At 36.1% G+C, this 17,320-nt stretch overlaps 1 protein-coding gene across 2 annotated transcripts in view; it reads right to left on the bottom strand.

Annotated features, from left to right (window-relative positions):
- LOC117111541 (GRIP and coiled-coil domain-containing protein 2-like) overlaps nt 1-14,858 on the bottom strand; it is a 40,015-nt gene extending 25,157 nt beyond the window's left edge. Inside the window, exons 1-7 of one of the 2 annotated variants that reach the window (XM_033254473.1) lie at nt 14,763-14,858; nt 11,821-11,893; nt 9,718-9,802; nt 8,956-9,134; nt 4,743-4,847; nt 3,911-4,015; nt 552-3,476 (exon numbers count right to left, since the gene is read on the bottom strand). In XM_033254473.1, the coding sequence (XP_033110364.1) occupies nt 552-3,476; nt 3,911-4,015; nt 4,743-4,847; nt 8,956-9,134; nt 9,718-9,802; nt 11,821-11,877 (3,456 nt within the window). In that variant the 5' untranslated portion in view covers nt 11,878-11,893; nt 14,763-14,858. The remainder of the gene's footprint in view (nt 1-551; nt 3,477-3,910; nt 4,016-4,742; nt 4,848-8,955; nt 9,135-9,717; nt 9,803-11,820; nt 11,894-14,762) is intronic. The other variant, XM_033254474.1, reaches the window with a different exon arrangement.
- Nucleotides 14,859-17,320: the final 2,462 nt, after the last annotated feature.

Here is a 17,320-nt window from a genome sequence, read left to right as displayed (position 1 = left end):
TTCAATAAAAATAATTATATTAATAAGGTTAACATGAGAATATTCAAATAATGTATTAGACCAAATGATATATTTTTAGGTGTTTTATAACAATAATTTATATAAATAATCATTAAAACTCAAATGTTTTTGCATGCTGAATAAAAAAAAACAATCAACTATGTTTATGTTCCCAAAAAATGGGATTAAAATTAAAGCTGGCACAGAGCAAATGGTAATAAAGACAATTCATGAACATGGAATGCATACTTTTTGAGGGAAATGCCAAATAATAGAAACTGTGGAAGCTAGTAGAAATAAAATGGCAAATTCTTAATGCATTTTGAATATGTTATTATTAGAGTGCACTCTGAATAAACAAATAGTTATGGTTCTAATACAGACAACAAGTAGGTACCAAAAATAATGAACTTAATATCATCAATTTGCACCGATAAAGATGACAACAACTGATGCTCACAGAAGGGGATGAAATGAAAGATACGCAAATGAGAGATGAGATAAGACCATTTAATGACTGACATCCTAACTCTTTGAAGGCTTCTGCCTACCTCTGAAGCCATCTTCAAGTCACTTTTCAGTTTCTGCACTTCCATATTCAGTTCATCTTTCTCTTTAGAATGTCTTTCAATCATCTCTGACAGCTCTGTGATCTTGTCACTTGCTTCTTTGAATCTTATTTCAGTGTGTTCCACTTTAGATTTTGCTTCATGTAAGTTTTTTCTGAGGCACTGTTCTTGATTCACTGAGTGCTCCTGGTCTGCCAAAGCTTCTTGTAGGTCCTGGTACAACTGATCCTTCTCAAGCTGCAAGTTTTTTAGAGCATTCATGGCCTCCATATTGGAGGTTTCAAGAGACTGGTGATTAGATGACATGGTATTTAGCTTTTCCAAATTTTCTTTAAGACTATCTTCCACATTCTTGAAAGACTTCTGCAATTCACTGATGTCTTCATCCTTTTTCTTCTGAATAACTTCCACTTTTTCCAATTGTGTGCGTAGGTTATTTCTATCAGAAATTAACTCTTCAACTTGTGCCTCAATTTCTTGTTTCTCTTTTGTGATGTCGTCCACTTTTGTTTTCCATTTGTTAATCTTTCCCTGAGCTTCCTTCTTCAACCTCTCCAGATTTGAAGCAAGTTTATTCTTCTCACCTTGCAGACTGTCAACTTTACCAACAAGCTCACTCCGTTCAGTCTTGACCTCTTCTGAAGAACAACCGATAGCTTCATTTTGTTTCAAAACTTTGTCATACTTATTACTTAATTCTACTAAGTCAGATTGCAGCTTTTCTTTTTCAGCTGCTACAGAAGTAATATTAGAACTTAGTTCCTGAACCTTTGAATGTAGCGATTCATTCTCATTTTTAAATTCAGACACCTTTTTATTCAAAATGTTATTCTCTGCACTTACTTTACTACAATCCGAACTTAACTTTTTGGTCTCGCTCTCTCTTTGAGAAACTGATTCTTTGAACGTGCTTTTAACATTTACAAGTTCCTCCGTTAGACTTTGAAGGTTCGCTTGCAAGTCAGCATTTAATTCTTTTAAAAGAGTTAATGCTTCATGCATGTCAGATAGTTTGTGGTCCTTCTTCTCACTAATAGTCTTCATTTCAACAACTTCACTGCTGTATTTATCAACTTCTTTCTGTAGGTCTGTTAAAAGAATCTTTTCATTTTCCAACTCTTCTGAAGCTGCTTGTAATTTCTGAGTCAAATCATTAATTTCAACACTCTTCTTTTCTAATTGTGATTTAACCTCATCTCTCTCAGATTTAACATTTTGAATTTCTAATACCAACTCACTGTTACCATGCAGTTGTTTTTCCATATTGTCTTCAAAGTTTTCTTTTTCAGCAAGTGCCACTTTTAATTCCTTCTCTAGTTCATGTTTCCCATTTTGGATTTCATCTACCTGTTGTTTTAAACATTCCAAATCTTTTTTAAACCCATCTCTTTGTGACTTTAATGTCTTTATTTCTTCCACGTTAGCAAAGCTCTTCTGCATGCCATCCATATGGGCATTTTTGATGATTTTCAACTGCTCTACAAGCCTCTGCACATGCTCCTGACTATTGGAAAAGCTCTCAGCCAGTTCATCCTTTTCCTTTTTTAAAGCATCTACAAGTGAAACCTGTTCCTGCAAAGAATTACAATCAGATTGTTTAACTTTTAACTCCTCAACTACTTTATCATGCCCCACCTTTAATTCATCACAATTGCTCTGTATGATGGCTCTTGATTCTTCTGCAGCTTTCAAATTGGTAGCAAATCTATTGAGTTCAGCCTGAAGCTTTTCAAGTTCTTCTCTCTGGCGCTGTATTTCATCTGTCTTGTCTTCTAACTCACTTCTAAGAGCAGTAACTTCATTCTGAAATTCTCCATCTGCAGCATCTTTAGAGTTACATATTTTTGACAATTCTACTTCTAGTTTTTCTTTCTCTGAAATAATCTTTGACATAGTTTCCTCTGCCTTTAAATTGTCATTCAAAGACTCTTTTAATTTATTGCTAAATTCTGAAAGTTGAGTTTCTTTAGTTTGTAAGTCTTTTTGTACTTCATCAAGATTTCTTTTTAATGTTACAATTTCTTCCTTCATTTCGAATTCTTGGTTTTGTTCTCCATTTTTAAATGTTTCCAGTTCTACTTCTAATTTATTTTGCTTTTCTGAAAACTGTTCTTTTTCAGATAACAATTCATCAAACTGGCACTTTAGTTCACTATATTCTTTAGATATTACACCATTATCTTGCTTCAAAGTTTCTAAAATTTCCTCAAGCTCTTGGTTCTTCTTTTCTATTACTTCCATGTTCAATTCAAATTCTTTTTCTTCTTTAATGGTGACTGTTTTTTCTGATCTTAGCCGATCACATTCACTTTGAAGCTCTTGTTTTTCCATATTTAAAGAAGTAACACATTCCTCTAGGTGCTTGATTTTTCTGTCACTTTCAATTCTCAATTCTTCTTCTCTTTTCCAATTTTCTTTGATACAACTAATCTCTGAAGTAATCTTATCTAGCTTCTCAGATAACTCTGTCTTTGAATTTGTAAGATCTTCAAGCTGTTTCTCTCGTTGCTGCATAAAATGTTGTACATTATCCCGCTCTTCTTTCATTGACTCTCCATATTCCTTCAGTTGTGTAATCTCTCCTGACATTTCTGCATTTTTTTCTTCCAAATGTTTTTGTTCATCATTAGATGTTTTCAAAGAATCTTTCAAATTCCCACTCTCTTCTATTATGACCTTCAGGTGTTTTCTTAATTCATCAAGCTGTTGTAGCTCTGTCTTTGATTTTTCTTTCAATGTGTCTACTTCTGATTTCAAATCATCATTCTCTGCATTTAATTCAGATATGAGATTTTTGAGTTCCTTGGAATTCGAAGATGATGAGGCTTTTTGTTGTTGTAGTTCTTTAAGTGATATCAATGTCTGATCTCTTGCCTCTGTTAAAACCTTGATCTGCTCTTGAAGTTCCTGTCGATAAAGATAAAAATATAACAGTACAATCAAATTTAGTTTCATATGACAATAATTAATTGCATACTATTCAATACCTTGACAAAAAAATACTGGGGCATAATACCAATTTGAATTTGTAGGACTTCAGTTAGTAATATGATTAATCAGTGATGGTCTTCAAATTCTAGTGGACATTTTATATAATTACTACAAAATGCAAATTTTAAGTTCATATTGCATATCAGGGTTACTTTTAAAAACAGAAATATTTTTAAAAAACACAGCAAGGTGGTCTAGATGGGGATTATACAGTATATAGGACATGATATACCCATATATGGACATAATATCATATAACAACTATTTACTTTGATTCCCAAAGGAGGGGCAGAGAACTATAATTAACAACTGGCAGCCTAGCTGATGCGGCTTGATTTGAGGTAACTTACCTGATTCTGTTTGGAAAATACTTGGGCTTCCTCTTGAAGACACTGGAATGTTGAGGTCATTGTCTCCTGCTTCATTTCCATGCATTCCAACCTCTCAGATAATTCCTATTTTCAAGAAAACAATACAGAATAAATACATTATCAATTTTAATTACTTAATCATCAAACAAGGTACAGGAAGCTCTTTTGATAGACTATATGTCTATGCTTCTGCCTACGTACATCCATTCATCTATAAATACACCAAGCCTACCCCCTAATACATGTAAGTTGTATGGTAGAGCGGTTAATGCAGAGGCACCGCAACATACAGCCATAATGTCGGCACTGGTTCAAACGACACGCTCGCCTATGGTTCTGGTGGTGGAACAAGTCTTTTCGGATAAGGACTATTAACCGTAAGTCCCGTGTACACAATTTGGCTCATGTGCACTTTAAAGAACCCAGTACATCTTTTGAGACAAGTAGGGGGTTACTCTTGTACTGGGTAGCTCTGACACAAAGAGACCCTCATGGGAGAAGCACGATATTGCAAGAGTCAGTCCACACCCTCGAGTGCTTTGAGACCGTTTTGGCATAAAGCGCTATATAAATCTAACTATATTACATTTCACACAAACTATACATTAGATGACAACATGGAACATTACCTAGAGGTAGCTTATTTCAACTGTGTTTCCTCCATGACATAGAACAATTACAAAATATTATTGATTGCAAAATTACATTAAATATGCAAAATAATTCCTAATTTACATTGTCAAATTATATCATCATAGGACAACTGTGTAATTAAACATATTTCTTTGTATTATAATATTTAAATAATTACCTTGTTTTTCTTGAATAATGTATTGTATTTCTCCTTCTCTTCTTTCAAATTCACTTCAAGTTTTGATTTATCTGTTACTGCTTCATTCAAAGCATCCTCTAGAGCCTAAACAAAATAACAATAATAATAATAATAACAATAATAATAACAATAATAATAACAATAATAATAATAATAATAACAATAATAATAATAATATTAATAACAATACAGTATTAATAATATTAATTATAATAATATACTGTAATTCTAAACTAATAAAAATAATATAATAGGCAGCTTGTGGGCCAAATTTGGCCTGTGGAGCTATTAAATTTGGCCTGTGTGAAAAATTAAAATTAAAAACAAATAATAAAAAAATTTAAGTAAATAATTTGATAGAAAAGTTTCCCATTATGAGCGAAAACAAAAACGCGACTCTCTATTGAAAAAAATATTAAAGTCAAAAGGACAGAAGCTTATTATTTTTAATACATTAAATTCATGACCAAATACGTGTATTTGGTCATGAATTTTCAAATGTTTCTATAATTAAATTTAAATAATTATTTAAATGGTTTTTGTACAGTATTATTATAAACTTTATCCAAAGAGAATTTTCTGTATTTTGAGAGAACCATTTTTTGTCCTTGTTATCAAAAATGTTAACAAGGACTTTTTATTGTTGATTTTCTGTAAATGTAATATTGTTCTGGAACGTGAAAAAAAACAAAAACAAAAACAAAACGCATCCCCTAGGCCATATCCACTAACAACATTAAGGATCAATCACGCCTGTGAACATGGCTCCTATTCCATAGAAGATGAAAATTTACATGTTAGGTGTGTACGCATGCTCACCTTTGAGTAGGGGATTTTATTCCTCTCGGCTGTTTTTCCCCAGCTATTTTCCCCCGGGTATTTTTTCCGGTGTATATTTCCTCCTAATTTTCACACTGATGTTTTTCATTCATTATAATTTATAAGAGGATGAGGATTGGTGCAGTGGGAATGGTTCGGTTTCTCAACCTCAAGGTCGGAGTTTTAAAACTTTGATGTACACTTTTTACCTTTGTATAAATTATGCGCATAATAAAATTTGCATCTTAGGTTTGTACACATGCTTGTCTTTGAGTAGGGTATTTTTTTCCTCTCAGCTATTTTTTCCCCCAGTATTTTTCAGATATATAATTATATCCTCCTAGCTTTCCCAATGATGTTTTTAATTTTCAGTTTATGTTCACTATAATCTATAAGAGGAAATGGTTTGGCGCAGCGGGAATGGTTTGGTTTCCCAACCCCAAAGTCGGGGTTTCAATCCTTTGCTGTGCATTTCACTTGTGTCCTTGAGCAAAGCACTTTATTAACACGACATCAGTTTATCCAGCTGTATCAATGGGTACCAGCAAATTGCTGGGAGTGACCTGCGGCGGACCAGTGTCCCACCCAGGGGGAGTATTCTCTCATCCGCTTCACGCTACAGAAACTGGGGAAAAGCTCCTGCTCAATGAGCCCTAGTCGCTTGGCAAAGGATTTAACTATACTTTATCAGGCAGAACATAACATTTGTTTTATTTTTGCTTTTTTTGTCTTCTCTATATAAATTAACCATTGTCTAGTCGTTGCAAGGTTATATCATAAAGATGCACTGATGATACAAAAGTGCTATCCAATCAATTAATTGATTGACTCTTGATGCATTTGCAATACTGATGAAGCTTGAGACACACATAAAAAAAAACCGTTATGCAAAATGTTTGCATCCGGGTTTACATAAGAAATAGAGGAAAGGAAACAAGAAATCTCTTTATAACTTAAAGTCAGGCTCCGGAGGAAAAAAATTTTTTGATATGTTGTAGAACTGATTTTTCTAAGACAAAAAAAAAGTTGTTTGACGAAAAAATGGGGAACGGTGAATGAGATACAGATTTTTGAATATTTAAAAACTGGGGGAATAAGGTGTAAAAATAGGCAGTTACGCCCCTTTTTCCCCCGGATGCAAACATTTTGCATAACGGTTTTTTTTATGTGTGTCTCAAGCTTCATCAGTATTGCAAATGCATCAAGAGTCAATCAATTAATTGATTGGATAGCACTTTTGTATCATCAGTGCATCTTTATGATATAACCTTGCAATGACTAGACAATGGTTAATTTATATAGAGAAGACAAAAAAAGCAAAAATAAAACAAATGTTATGTTCTGCCTGATAAAGTTTTTCGTCAAACAACTTTTTTCTGTCTTAGAAAAATCAGTTCTACAACATATCAAATTTTTTTTTTCCTCCGGAGCCTGACTTTAATTCTATTTTGGTCATTGGATATCACACCTATTTCCTAGTCTTTACATACTATACGATACGATAAGATACTCCTTTATCTTCAGTTTAACAACATGGTAGAAATGAAATTTGTAAACACCAGAATTAACCTGGTCGCTGGAGTTTAGTGCCCTCTGCCTGCTTCAACTTATACTCCGGAAAGCAACGGCAATATTACTTCTGGTAAGGAAAAACAGAAGGATGTGGTGATTTCATTATTATAGTATCACACCTGCTCTTCTAAAGTACATTTGCACTCAGTTTCTTTTTTAAGCCTGTTTTCCACTAGGCAAATTTATTTGCACAAATCAAAGCATCGGTTTGCTTCCTGAGTTCTGATTGGTTGCGCATTATTTCGCTTTGCAAAAACTCAGACAGAAATGTGAATGCCCATACGCATGAACCAACGCTTTCGATTCACCTAGTGGAAAACCGGTTTTTCGATTATTATGCCTACATTTATTTTATATTCTCTGTTATGGCTGTTGGTATATTAAATATATTTCATCTAATTAATATTACTTAACTTGTTTAATAATTATTAACATTATATTAACCTACCATTATATAAATTATGTATATTATATAATTTTTTTTAATGTTTATATTACCAACATCTGTTATACGGACAGGGCTTATGTTTGAAAACGTAGAAGTGGTTGGGGCATCGGTTGTGGTTTGGACTCCAAACCTTGAGGTCGGGGGTTCGAAACTCTTGCTGTGCAAGTCGCTTGTGTCCTTGGGCAAGGCACTTTATCTACGGTTGTCTCTCTCCACCCAGGAGTACAAGTGGGTACCTGGTAGGTTCAAACACAGCCTGCGCTGAATACAGCTGCAACATTATGGAATTCCCCCATTTGGCTTGAGTGTGTGTTCCATATGTGCTTGATCCAGTGATCCGGGGGTAATAATGTTCAAGCGCTTCGAGGTTGTGTCAACGTGAGGCTCTATATAAATCCCGAATTAATTATTAATTATTAATTATAAAAATGATACACAAAATAAATGGGAATCATTGACCTTGCAATTCATTCATTGCAGATAGACGACCCTAGGCTTAACTCTTCTTATATAACTTCTCAATTTTTTTTTTGAGAATTAGCAACAACTTAATCTGACAAGGCATATTCACATAAGTTATTGTGATAAACTTATGATCTATTCATCATGATAACTTTAACATGTTAGAGAAAACCGTTCATATAGAAACCATCATCATGATCTACACTTATGCTAATGTGTGCAGTGTTGCGTGAAAACTACCAGAAGCACAACCAATGAGCTTGGGACCAACCAGAAACACAACCAATGAGGTTGGGACCTGTTTAATAAACAAAGGCTGATTGGTTGAATTTGATCCCCTGAATTAATTTATCACGTTAATCATGATGAATCAACATGCTCCACTAGATCACAGTAAGGTGATCAAGCTGAGCACGTTATTCAGGTTGGTTTACATAAAGTGACTGGCTTGATCATGCTCCACTAGATCACGTTAATTTCTGAAAGTGAATCTAGCTATTGCCCTCAAATGTCCTCAAGAGAGAAACAATTATTTACTGGAATTCCAAACAAATTATAATTAAAAAAACAAATCCTGGTTTAGATGGGATGTAAACCAAAAACTCTGGGATTGTAGGGCAAGCATCTTAAACCAACAATATATACTAGAGCTGGAGCATGGTGGTTCAGATGCCTTCCAATCCCAGGGATAAATGAAAAATTCCAGAGCCTGACGGCAATTTTGATGAATTACTATCACCGATCCCCAGGCTGGAAAAAGAGCATGACCATGCGACCGGCGCAAACATGTTTTCCCTCAAGCCTGCATTCCCTCCCCCACCCCCACCAATGAAATTTGTTTTATTTCGAAATTGATTTCATGAAGAATTGTTTGATGGCATGGTTTCTTACCTGATGTTTATTAGCTGCCATTGCCTGTTGTTCTTGTACTGCATTGTAAACACCCACAAGCTCTGCATGTGTAGTCTGCAGCTCTTTCAATTCTGCCTGCAACTCAGTAAAACACTTGCTATCTGCATCTGTTTGTCCTCCTTTCTGCTGCTCCAATTCTTCACACTTTTTGGTTAATTCTTCAAAATAAATGTATTAATATAATTAAAGGAAAACTACACCTTTAATGAATTCTGTTTGTTTGATAACATCCATTTGGCAAATTTACTACCTACTCATTGATCATTAATAATAATAATACAGGCCTCCCTCCAATTATAGACCCCTCTAATTTAAGGCGAACAAATTCCCCCCAGCAAAATTTCCCCTTAAAAACATAAATAAATAACAGTGCTCGAATTAGCACACACTCTCAGGCACAAACACCAGCTAATGAATCCAGGTTAATTATGTATGTGCTCATGGTTGTGTTCATACAAGAAAATCCCAGATCCAGACATAAAGAAGATGTCGGTGGGATCATTGGCCAATAATAGGAAATGCGTACATCTGATTGGTTAATGATGGAAATGAGGTCAACTTGCTAACCGATAGCGCTTGATAACCGTTTGCGTATCCACTTCCTGGTAATGGTTAGCGCTAAACGATGGTATGACCCTCGCCTTGCAAGAGTGTCAGGCGGGAGGCTGCAGGTTCAAATCCCACCAGAGACACTTTTATTCATGCAATTCAAAAATGTTCATGTATGTAATAATCACATACCTCCACATTTTGCTTTCACTTTCTGTAGCATCATCACTTGCTTTTTGGCAAACTTGATAAGGTCTTCCTTAGAAAGGTTATCCAGCTTGATGGGGAATAAATAGAATTTCAGTCAAGTCTATTTTTAAACAATTATCATCAAAAGGGGAAAGGAACATAGCATTCTTTGCTAATGCAATGTTTCACTACACTCTTTTCCCAACTGTGTTTTCAAATATGGTCGGAAAAGTGCTTCCGTGCATTTTGTATCAATTGTTACAAATGCAATGGTTTTTTTTGCAGCATTCAAGACTATCAACACACTGTACACATTAATATTAATCTTATCAAACCTGATCTTACATACAAATTAACAAGGAAGCGGTGGATTGAATTTAATCGGTGATAAATATCGAGGATAGCCCACGAAAGTCTATAAGACATCTTACTTCCAGTGGGGTCCTTCTGGTGGTGATTGAGCAGTACACCGGGAGACAATCCCCTACTCTTTTTCTGAAGCGTGTACTGCGTTCTTTAACGTGCACATGGGCTGTACTGTACATGCACACGGGACCAACGGCTTAATAGTCTCATCTGAAAGACGGTGGCTATTGTAACTTGTATTTCAGCCCTCCAGCTAAAACACAAGGAGAGGCAGCGATGAGAATTGAACAGGGGACCTAGAGGTCTCCATGGTTCAGCGAACACATAGTGGCTACCACCAGATTAGCCGACTGAGCTATGCTGCTTTCATTTGTCATCATGTAAAAATTGTAAATTACACAAATCAATTGAACATAATGTGAAATGGGTAGATTGTGTGAGAGCTTTTATTGGTCTCACTCACATTAGATTCTATTACTGGAGTGCAATTTCTGTGGCTCAAGGGATGAAGATATTTTTCATAGGGTGCTATTTCCCCACTAAATCTCAGGCTACATCTGCTGTGTATACAATAGTCATATAAATTATAAAGTCACCAACCATTGAGATACTAACATAAAACTAGCATAAAAGCTAACTAGGAGCGGTTTGGCGCAGCAGTTGCAGTTCTTCTGCTCAACCTTGAGGTCGGAGGTTCAATCCCTTGCTGTGTATTTCATTTGTGTCCTTAGGCAGGGCACTTTACCTACGGTTGTCTCTCTCTACCCAGGAGTACAAGTGGGTACCTGATAGGGTCAAACACAAAATGCGCTGATTACAGCTGCAACATATGTGCTTGATCCAATGACTGGGGTTAATAATGTTAAGTGAGAGGCAGCGTTCGATTGACCCAGAATTGCATCGCAAAATGTGATGCGTTTTAAACTAATTGCGAAGCACTTCAACAATAAAAGGTGACACAATTTATTTGCCTGGATTTACAAGGCATGGTTGTAAAAACTAAGAGGCTTAGGTGCACAAGAAAATCCCGAAAATTGTTTTAAAAACAGTCAAAGTCAGGTTGTTACCCTATGTTTTAGGCCAAAAATAGCGCAATATGCTTGTTTACGTCAAGTGCACACATACAATGCTACATGTACATCGTTGTTAATGCAGCTGTTTTGAGTACGAGTCGGGCTTCTTTCCTGCGTTTACAAAATTACCTCATATTTCGACACCGTTCTGCTTCTTCATTAGATTGCTTTCGCTTACACACCTGTTTGTACAGTGAGGAGTAATGTTGCTTAATGTCATGTATGTACTGTACTCACGGTACATCATGCACGTCATGTAGATGTGTAGTATGCAATACGGGACAGTATGATAGTGGGAGTGAGACGAGCAACAGCCAGTGCTTGTCAGTTGTCACATGGTCGGTAAATTGGTAATCACGGCCAGGTCAACTTCTGCATGGGGTGGGTATAATATTTAATTGATGGGAAATTTAAAGTAGGGGAATATTATGGGGTATGTTTCAAAGTGGTTTACCAAATAATTGAGCACAGTTACATTTCTAGCAAAAATGGTGTCTCAGTGAGAACGCTATGCACAATTTTGGAATTTCTGCACAAAACAAAAATGCATAGCACTTTTTGCTACACACAAAAAATGCTAGAAGTCGAATGCTACAGGTCTCTACAATATGCGCTATATAAATCCACGAAATTATTATTATATTATGAATAAAATCAGTACTAATACCTTTCCAGGTTTAGCAGGTGATGCTTTGGCTACGTCATCTTCTGGCTTGGCCTCCATGGTAACCAGAGGTAACCTATTTCCATTCAATACACAAAAGAAAAGACATTTATTATATCAAGTAAAGGTTTAATCAATGAGGTTGGGAAGACATACAAACCCACTGTATTGTTAGCCTTTTATTTTTTTTTTTTTTGCAACTCGGCCCATTAACAAACTCTGCTCTTTCCAAAAAACCTCAATATATGTTATCATTCAATATTTTGCTCTCCGTGGGTGGTGCGGCAAGACAAGACAATAAAGTCTCTTAGCGAGGCCATGGTCTGTCTGAATCGTTTTTACGAAGGTGAATAAAAATTATGACTAGAATACTTATGTGTATAAAAAGAATAGTGTGACGGAGCTGGACTAGACCTTACAATGAATAATTGGACATGAAGTTACAGTTGCTGAACTACCAGCCCAGTAATTATCTGTATTAATTTAAGGCCATTGAAAACACATTTTACAACAAGTATTTCAATCCAGATTCTGTATCTTATTCAATCAAACACACAAGTTAAAATCAATACTTCCATTAATTTTGGAATACACCGTGGCTAATGATACGGTACAGTATTTCTACTTTCAATTTGCTAAAGGTACGGTAAATAGCATTACGTCACCATCACCCAATGAAGTGCCAGAATGTGCGTGACATCATTTTTCAAGACTGGCATTGCAGATCACCCGCTATGACCGGTGAAACAAGAACGATGTACAGTACTGGGGAATTAGGACATGAAGAAGTAGAGTATTGTTTGACTTTAGTATCTAGTCATCGATAAATAGGCGCATGGTTCCATTTAGCTAGGCCTATGTATAACCATTATCAAACAATGATTGATTCCACCAAACTCTTGGCATGCCTCTAGGCCTTGCTTAAATTCAGTTTGCTTGGCTTACTTGAATTCTGCTTTTCGCGGCAGCTGCTCTGGTGACATTGATGTGGGTGACATGTATCAGTCATAAACTTAGCCTGGTTCCTGCATGATCATACCGTCTGAACTTCATAATCCCTACATACAAAGTGTTAGTCCAAGAATCCTAATATACTCGAAATAATACCACGCTTTACAATCCGAACAAAATATTCATACAATTTGAATGCACAAAACTTTTCGTAGGGCTAGACTTCGTCACTGTTATGGTACAGAATCTAGGCCTAGATCAAGAGAATGAGTTTCCCCTTCGTGATTATTCCTATTGTGTCAAATTTTTCAAAAATGCAGACCTTAAAACAGAACTACAGTATATAAAATGCGAGGAGGCCTTATGAATCTTCTTGTGTATATTCAGTTTTTAGTGCTTGTGAGGTAAACAGTGTGTGACTAGCGAAAAAATGTACCTGATGATTAGCTAGGCAAAGAGAGTACAGTATATTCTTATAATACTGTCATCGAAAAATAGGCGTAATTGGGTTCCACTCAATAAGAGTCATTTCATTTATATAGCCATCAAGCAAGGCATCATCCTCAGGACTTAGGCCAAGCCACATATATACACACTACTGCTAGTCTTTGGTAATATTTATATGACAACACTTGCAATAAAAAAAATTGAATATAGGCCTACAACAAGAAAATTCATACAGGCCTAGCATATTATATACCGTAGTACTGCATTAAATGGCCTTGCATCAAAAGTAGATTCGAAAAATTTGACACTAATTAATAGGCCTTAATCACGAAGGAGAAACTCATTCTTGACCTAGATTCTGTACCATGAGTGACGAAGTCTATTTAAAGTTTGTGCATTCAAAGTGTATGAATATTTTGGTCGGATAAGATAATCTAGGTATCTTGGACTAAAACTTGGGATGTGGGGATTGAGAACTTCAGACTTGGTAAGACCGTGTTTATGACTGATATATGCCACCCACACCTATGTCACTAGAGCAGGGCCGCCGCCAAATAAAGAATCCAAGCAAGGCCTAGGCCTGCATGCTTGCTTAGATTCTTCACCAGCGAAGAATTTAAAAGCAAGGCCTAGAGGCGGATTCTCTAGAGGAATGCCAAGAGTTTGGTACAGAAATCAGTCCTTGTTTGATAATGGTTATATATAGGCCTAGCTAAATGAAACTCTTTACTATAAAGTGGAACCATACACCTATTAAACGATGACAGTAAAGTCAAACAATATTGTACTTTTGATGTTCTAATTTCCCAGTACATTGTTCTCCTTCCAACGCTCATTGCGGGTGATATGAAAGCCACGCCAGTCTTCAAAAAATGACGTCACGCACATTTTAGCACTTCAATGGTTGATGGTGACGCAATGATATTTACCGTACCTTTAGAAAAACGAAGTAGAAATACGGTACCGTATCTCTAGCCACGGCGTTTGGAATACACATCATATAATAATGAGAATTACACTTATAATACATTAAATAGCTTAAGCCTCCACAAGGGGGTCACACTCCCTGGAATCCATGCAATGGGATTCCCCTCCCGAATCCCCCCACCCCCACCAAAGGCTTAGTAATAGGCCTACCCCCAACACGTAACAGGCCAATGGAATGCCAAATTCTCCCGTTTTTTCTTCTATCAAAATGTTGGCATGTATGCCTTCAGCCTCTATTTGCTACATAGGGTTAAGGTCTCGGTCATCAATAGCACCCCCTTGGGCGAACCACTCACTGGGCAAACCATACTTCTGTTATTTGCTCTTTTTAGGCATGACTGACAAACTAGCTTCGAACAGAGAGAACCCGCTTGGCCCTATTCTGGGTGATATCATAGCGTAGGCTATCATAGCGTAGGCTAAAGTCAAAAGAAAGGCAAAGCTAGGCCTAGGCTTAACCGCGGTTTGTTCTATTATTTAAGTTCCACATACACATCTAAACGTATGCTTAACTTCTTAAGCTATTTACACTTAATAGGTTAAACGTCTAATTCAGTTACCCCTTGTCCTGATCCTGAAATTTGGTTTTAAGTCAAACCCTTTAAATGTAATTTGTAAACAACCACACTGGATGGAAATGGAAGGGAGGATGTGGCATGATAAAAAAAAAAGTCAAGTTGTATTTGAGGGCGCTATATTTCTAAATAATGATAAAACAAATAATATCAATTGGATCGATACGACGATACTGCATATAATATAATAGGTAAAAGATAAATTTATTGTCCGAAAATTCAGAAACTAATTTCCACTGCAATTTTTTTACAAAGTAAAAAATCCAATAGTAAAAAACCATAGAGTACATTAATAAATGATTATATATACAAGATTATTAAGTAAAAATAAACACAATATCTATTCTATTCGGGGTCATCCATTATTTCCATCATTTCCACGAGAGTACAAAACATACTCTTTTTGCCCAGGCCCGTATATCCAATGGGTGGGGAGGTGCTATGGGTGCTTTACTCACTCAAAAACCAAATTGGGTAAGGTCAAAATTTCGATGACAGTCGACAATGTATTGAATATAAATTTGTGATTTTAAAATAAAATATAAAATTTTTACATTCTTTATATAACATTTGCTCTCTTGGAATTTCGATATCACACCTATTTCCTAGTCGTTCTATATGTTTGTCTCATCAACAAATAAAAACTCCAACATGTAGCGGCAATATTATTTCTGTACTTCTACAGTACTTTTGAGGTCAGTGCCCATTGGTGATTCTCTTCTACGATTATTACGCCTACTTTTATTTCAAGTTATCTATTACGGTTGTTGGTAGCATAACATGCCTATATCATTAAATATATTTCATTTAATTAATGTTATTTAATTTGTTTATCTATATGTTTAATGTTCATATTACTACCGTTTATTATACACCGAATGCAATGTCTTAATATTGTTTTAACGAACTAGGGTGTGAACAGAACATTGATGTATTCTTTGCTTAAACTTACTGAATTCTTTACCATATAATATTGTTTAGCACAACAACGATCAGTAGAATTTGAAATTACGGAAAACATTTTAACAAGATAATATCTGAGTAGGCCTACCGGTAATTAAAGTTACCGGTAGGCCAGTGAGTCCAACTCAAAAAAACAATGTTGGCCCTTTAAACACATTAATTAAGAATATGGGGTGTAGCAGTAAACAGGAGGGGGAGAAATACTGTCGAATGACAGGAAAGGTTCACCACCACAGCCTATTCATTTTTTGTTTGAGTAATGAAATATTTGTGTACTTTGAGGGTCAGGAGGCCCAGTGGTGGGGGAGATGTCTCTGATGTATTGTATGTTGATTTTATATAGTTTGAGTTGAGGAACTAAAGAAAATTGATACTTATAAATCTCTTCAATAGCTAAATAATTGTAATTAAATTTGTTAAATGGTTGGTCAACACATGTAAATTGACTTGGGTGGGTGAATTCGCAAGGTTGTTATTATTCTGAGAGAACAGCTCTCATTTGTCCTCATGAAATTATTGATAATGTGAGGTACGTACCGGTCCTGGAAGAATAGTGAATCACTCCGCCAACATGTGGGAAGTCAGGAGAGTAGTCCACTTGCTTAAATGCATGTTTGCTTATGGAAAGGAATGGTCATCTGAATGATGGGGATGGGGGAGGTAGGCTTTTTATGCTTGACAAGTACCGTACTCTTTTCTTTTCCCAATAAATAATGTTGTCATGGTATCACACCCCTGAGGCGGGTGCAGGATTTGGCGGTATGGGGTGCGTGAAAGTCCATAGTACCTCAGCCCCACCTTGGTTGGGGCTGAGAACATATAGAATATGGACCTCTATGTGCCCGAAAATTTCACTCTCATACCTTTAAAATCTTACCGGTAATTCATAGCAACAGTACAATACAATTATTTTTCCTTATACAATTTAGGGGGTGCCATCACACCGTCTGCACCCCTCCCCCTGCATCCGCCCCAACACCTTTAAAAGTAAGGAAAAGTAATGTGCACAGGACAAGACATTTGCACAAATAATACTGATTGTAAACAAAATCGATATCACTACCGATTGCAACCCACAAGCTCTTAAAATCGTTGGATCAAATCATTAAAATGCGGTAATAGTTATTTTATTTGCCAGCTATTCTAACCGATGTCTTCAAACGTGGGGCGAAATTTGTTGGAAATTGATCAGCTCCAGTGATTGCAGATTGATCCATATTAAAACTACCGATGTAAGGACATAAAACTTTACTTCTTCGGGTCCCAAAAAACACCCAAATTATTGCAAATTTAAATAGAAAATTCACTAAATGATGGATTACAGAAATCCCTCACTAATTGCTAATTTTTCGGAGCTTTCATGACCTTTTCCCCAAACCACCTCCAAGGGTTCTTCCCCGACCCCACTGGGGCCCTAATTGACACGAAGCCCGGATCGCTTTCATTGCCTTTCCCCCAAACCACCTCCAAGGGTTCTTCCCCGACCCCGCTGGGGCCCTAATTGGCACGAAGCCTAAGGACCAGGTTGGAATTTGGGCATCCATATTATTTGGACAATCATCAGAGGCTTTATGTAGATG

Source organism: Anneissia japonica, unplaced genomic scaffold, assembly GCF_011630105.1.
Source record: "Anneissia japonica isolate Jap-2015-1 unplaced genomic scaffold, ASM1163010v1 scaffold6030_len697274_cov183, whole genome shotgun sequence".
Lineage (NCBI taxonomy): Eukaryota > Metazoa > Echinodermata > Crinoidea > Comatulida > Comatulidae > Anneissia > Anneissia japonica.
This window is presented reverse-complemented; position numbering and strand designations above follow the sequence as displayed.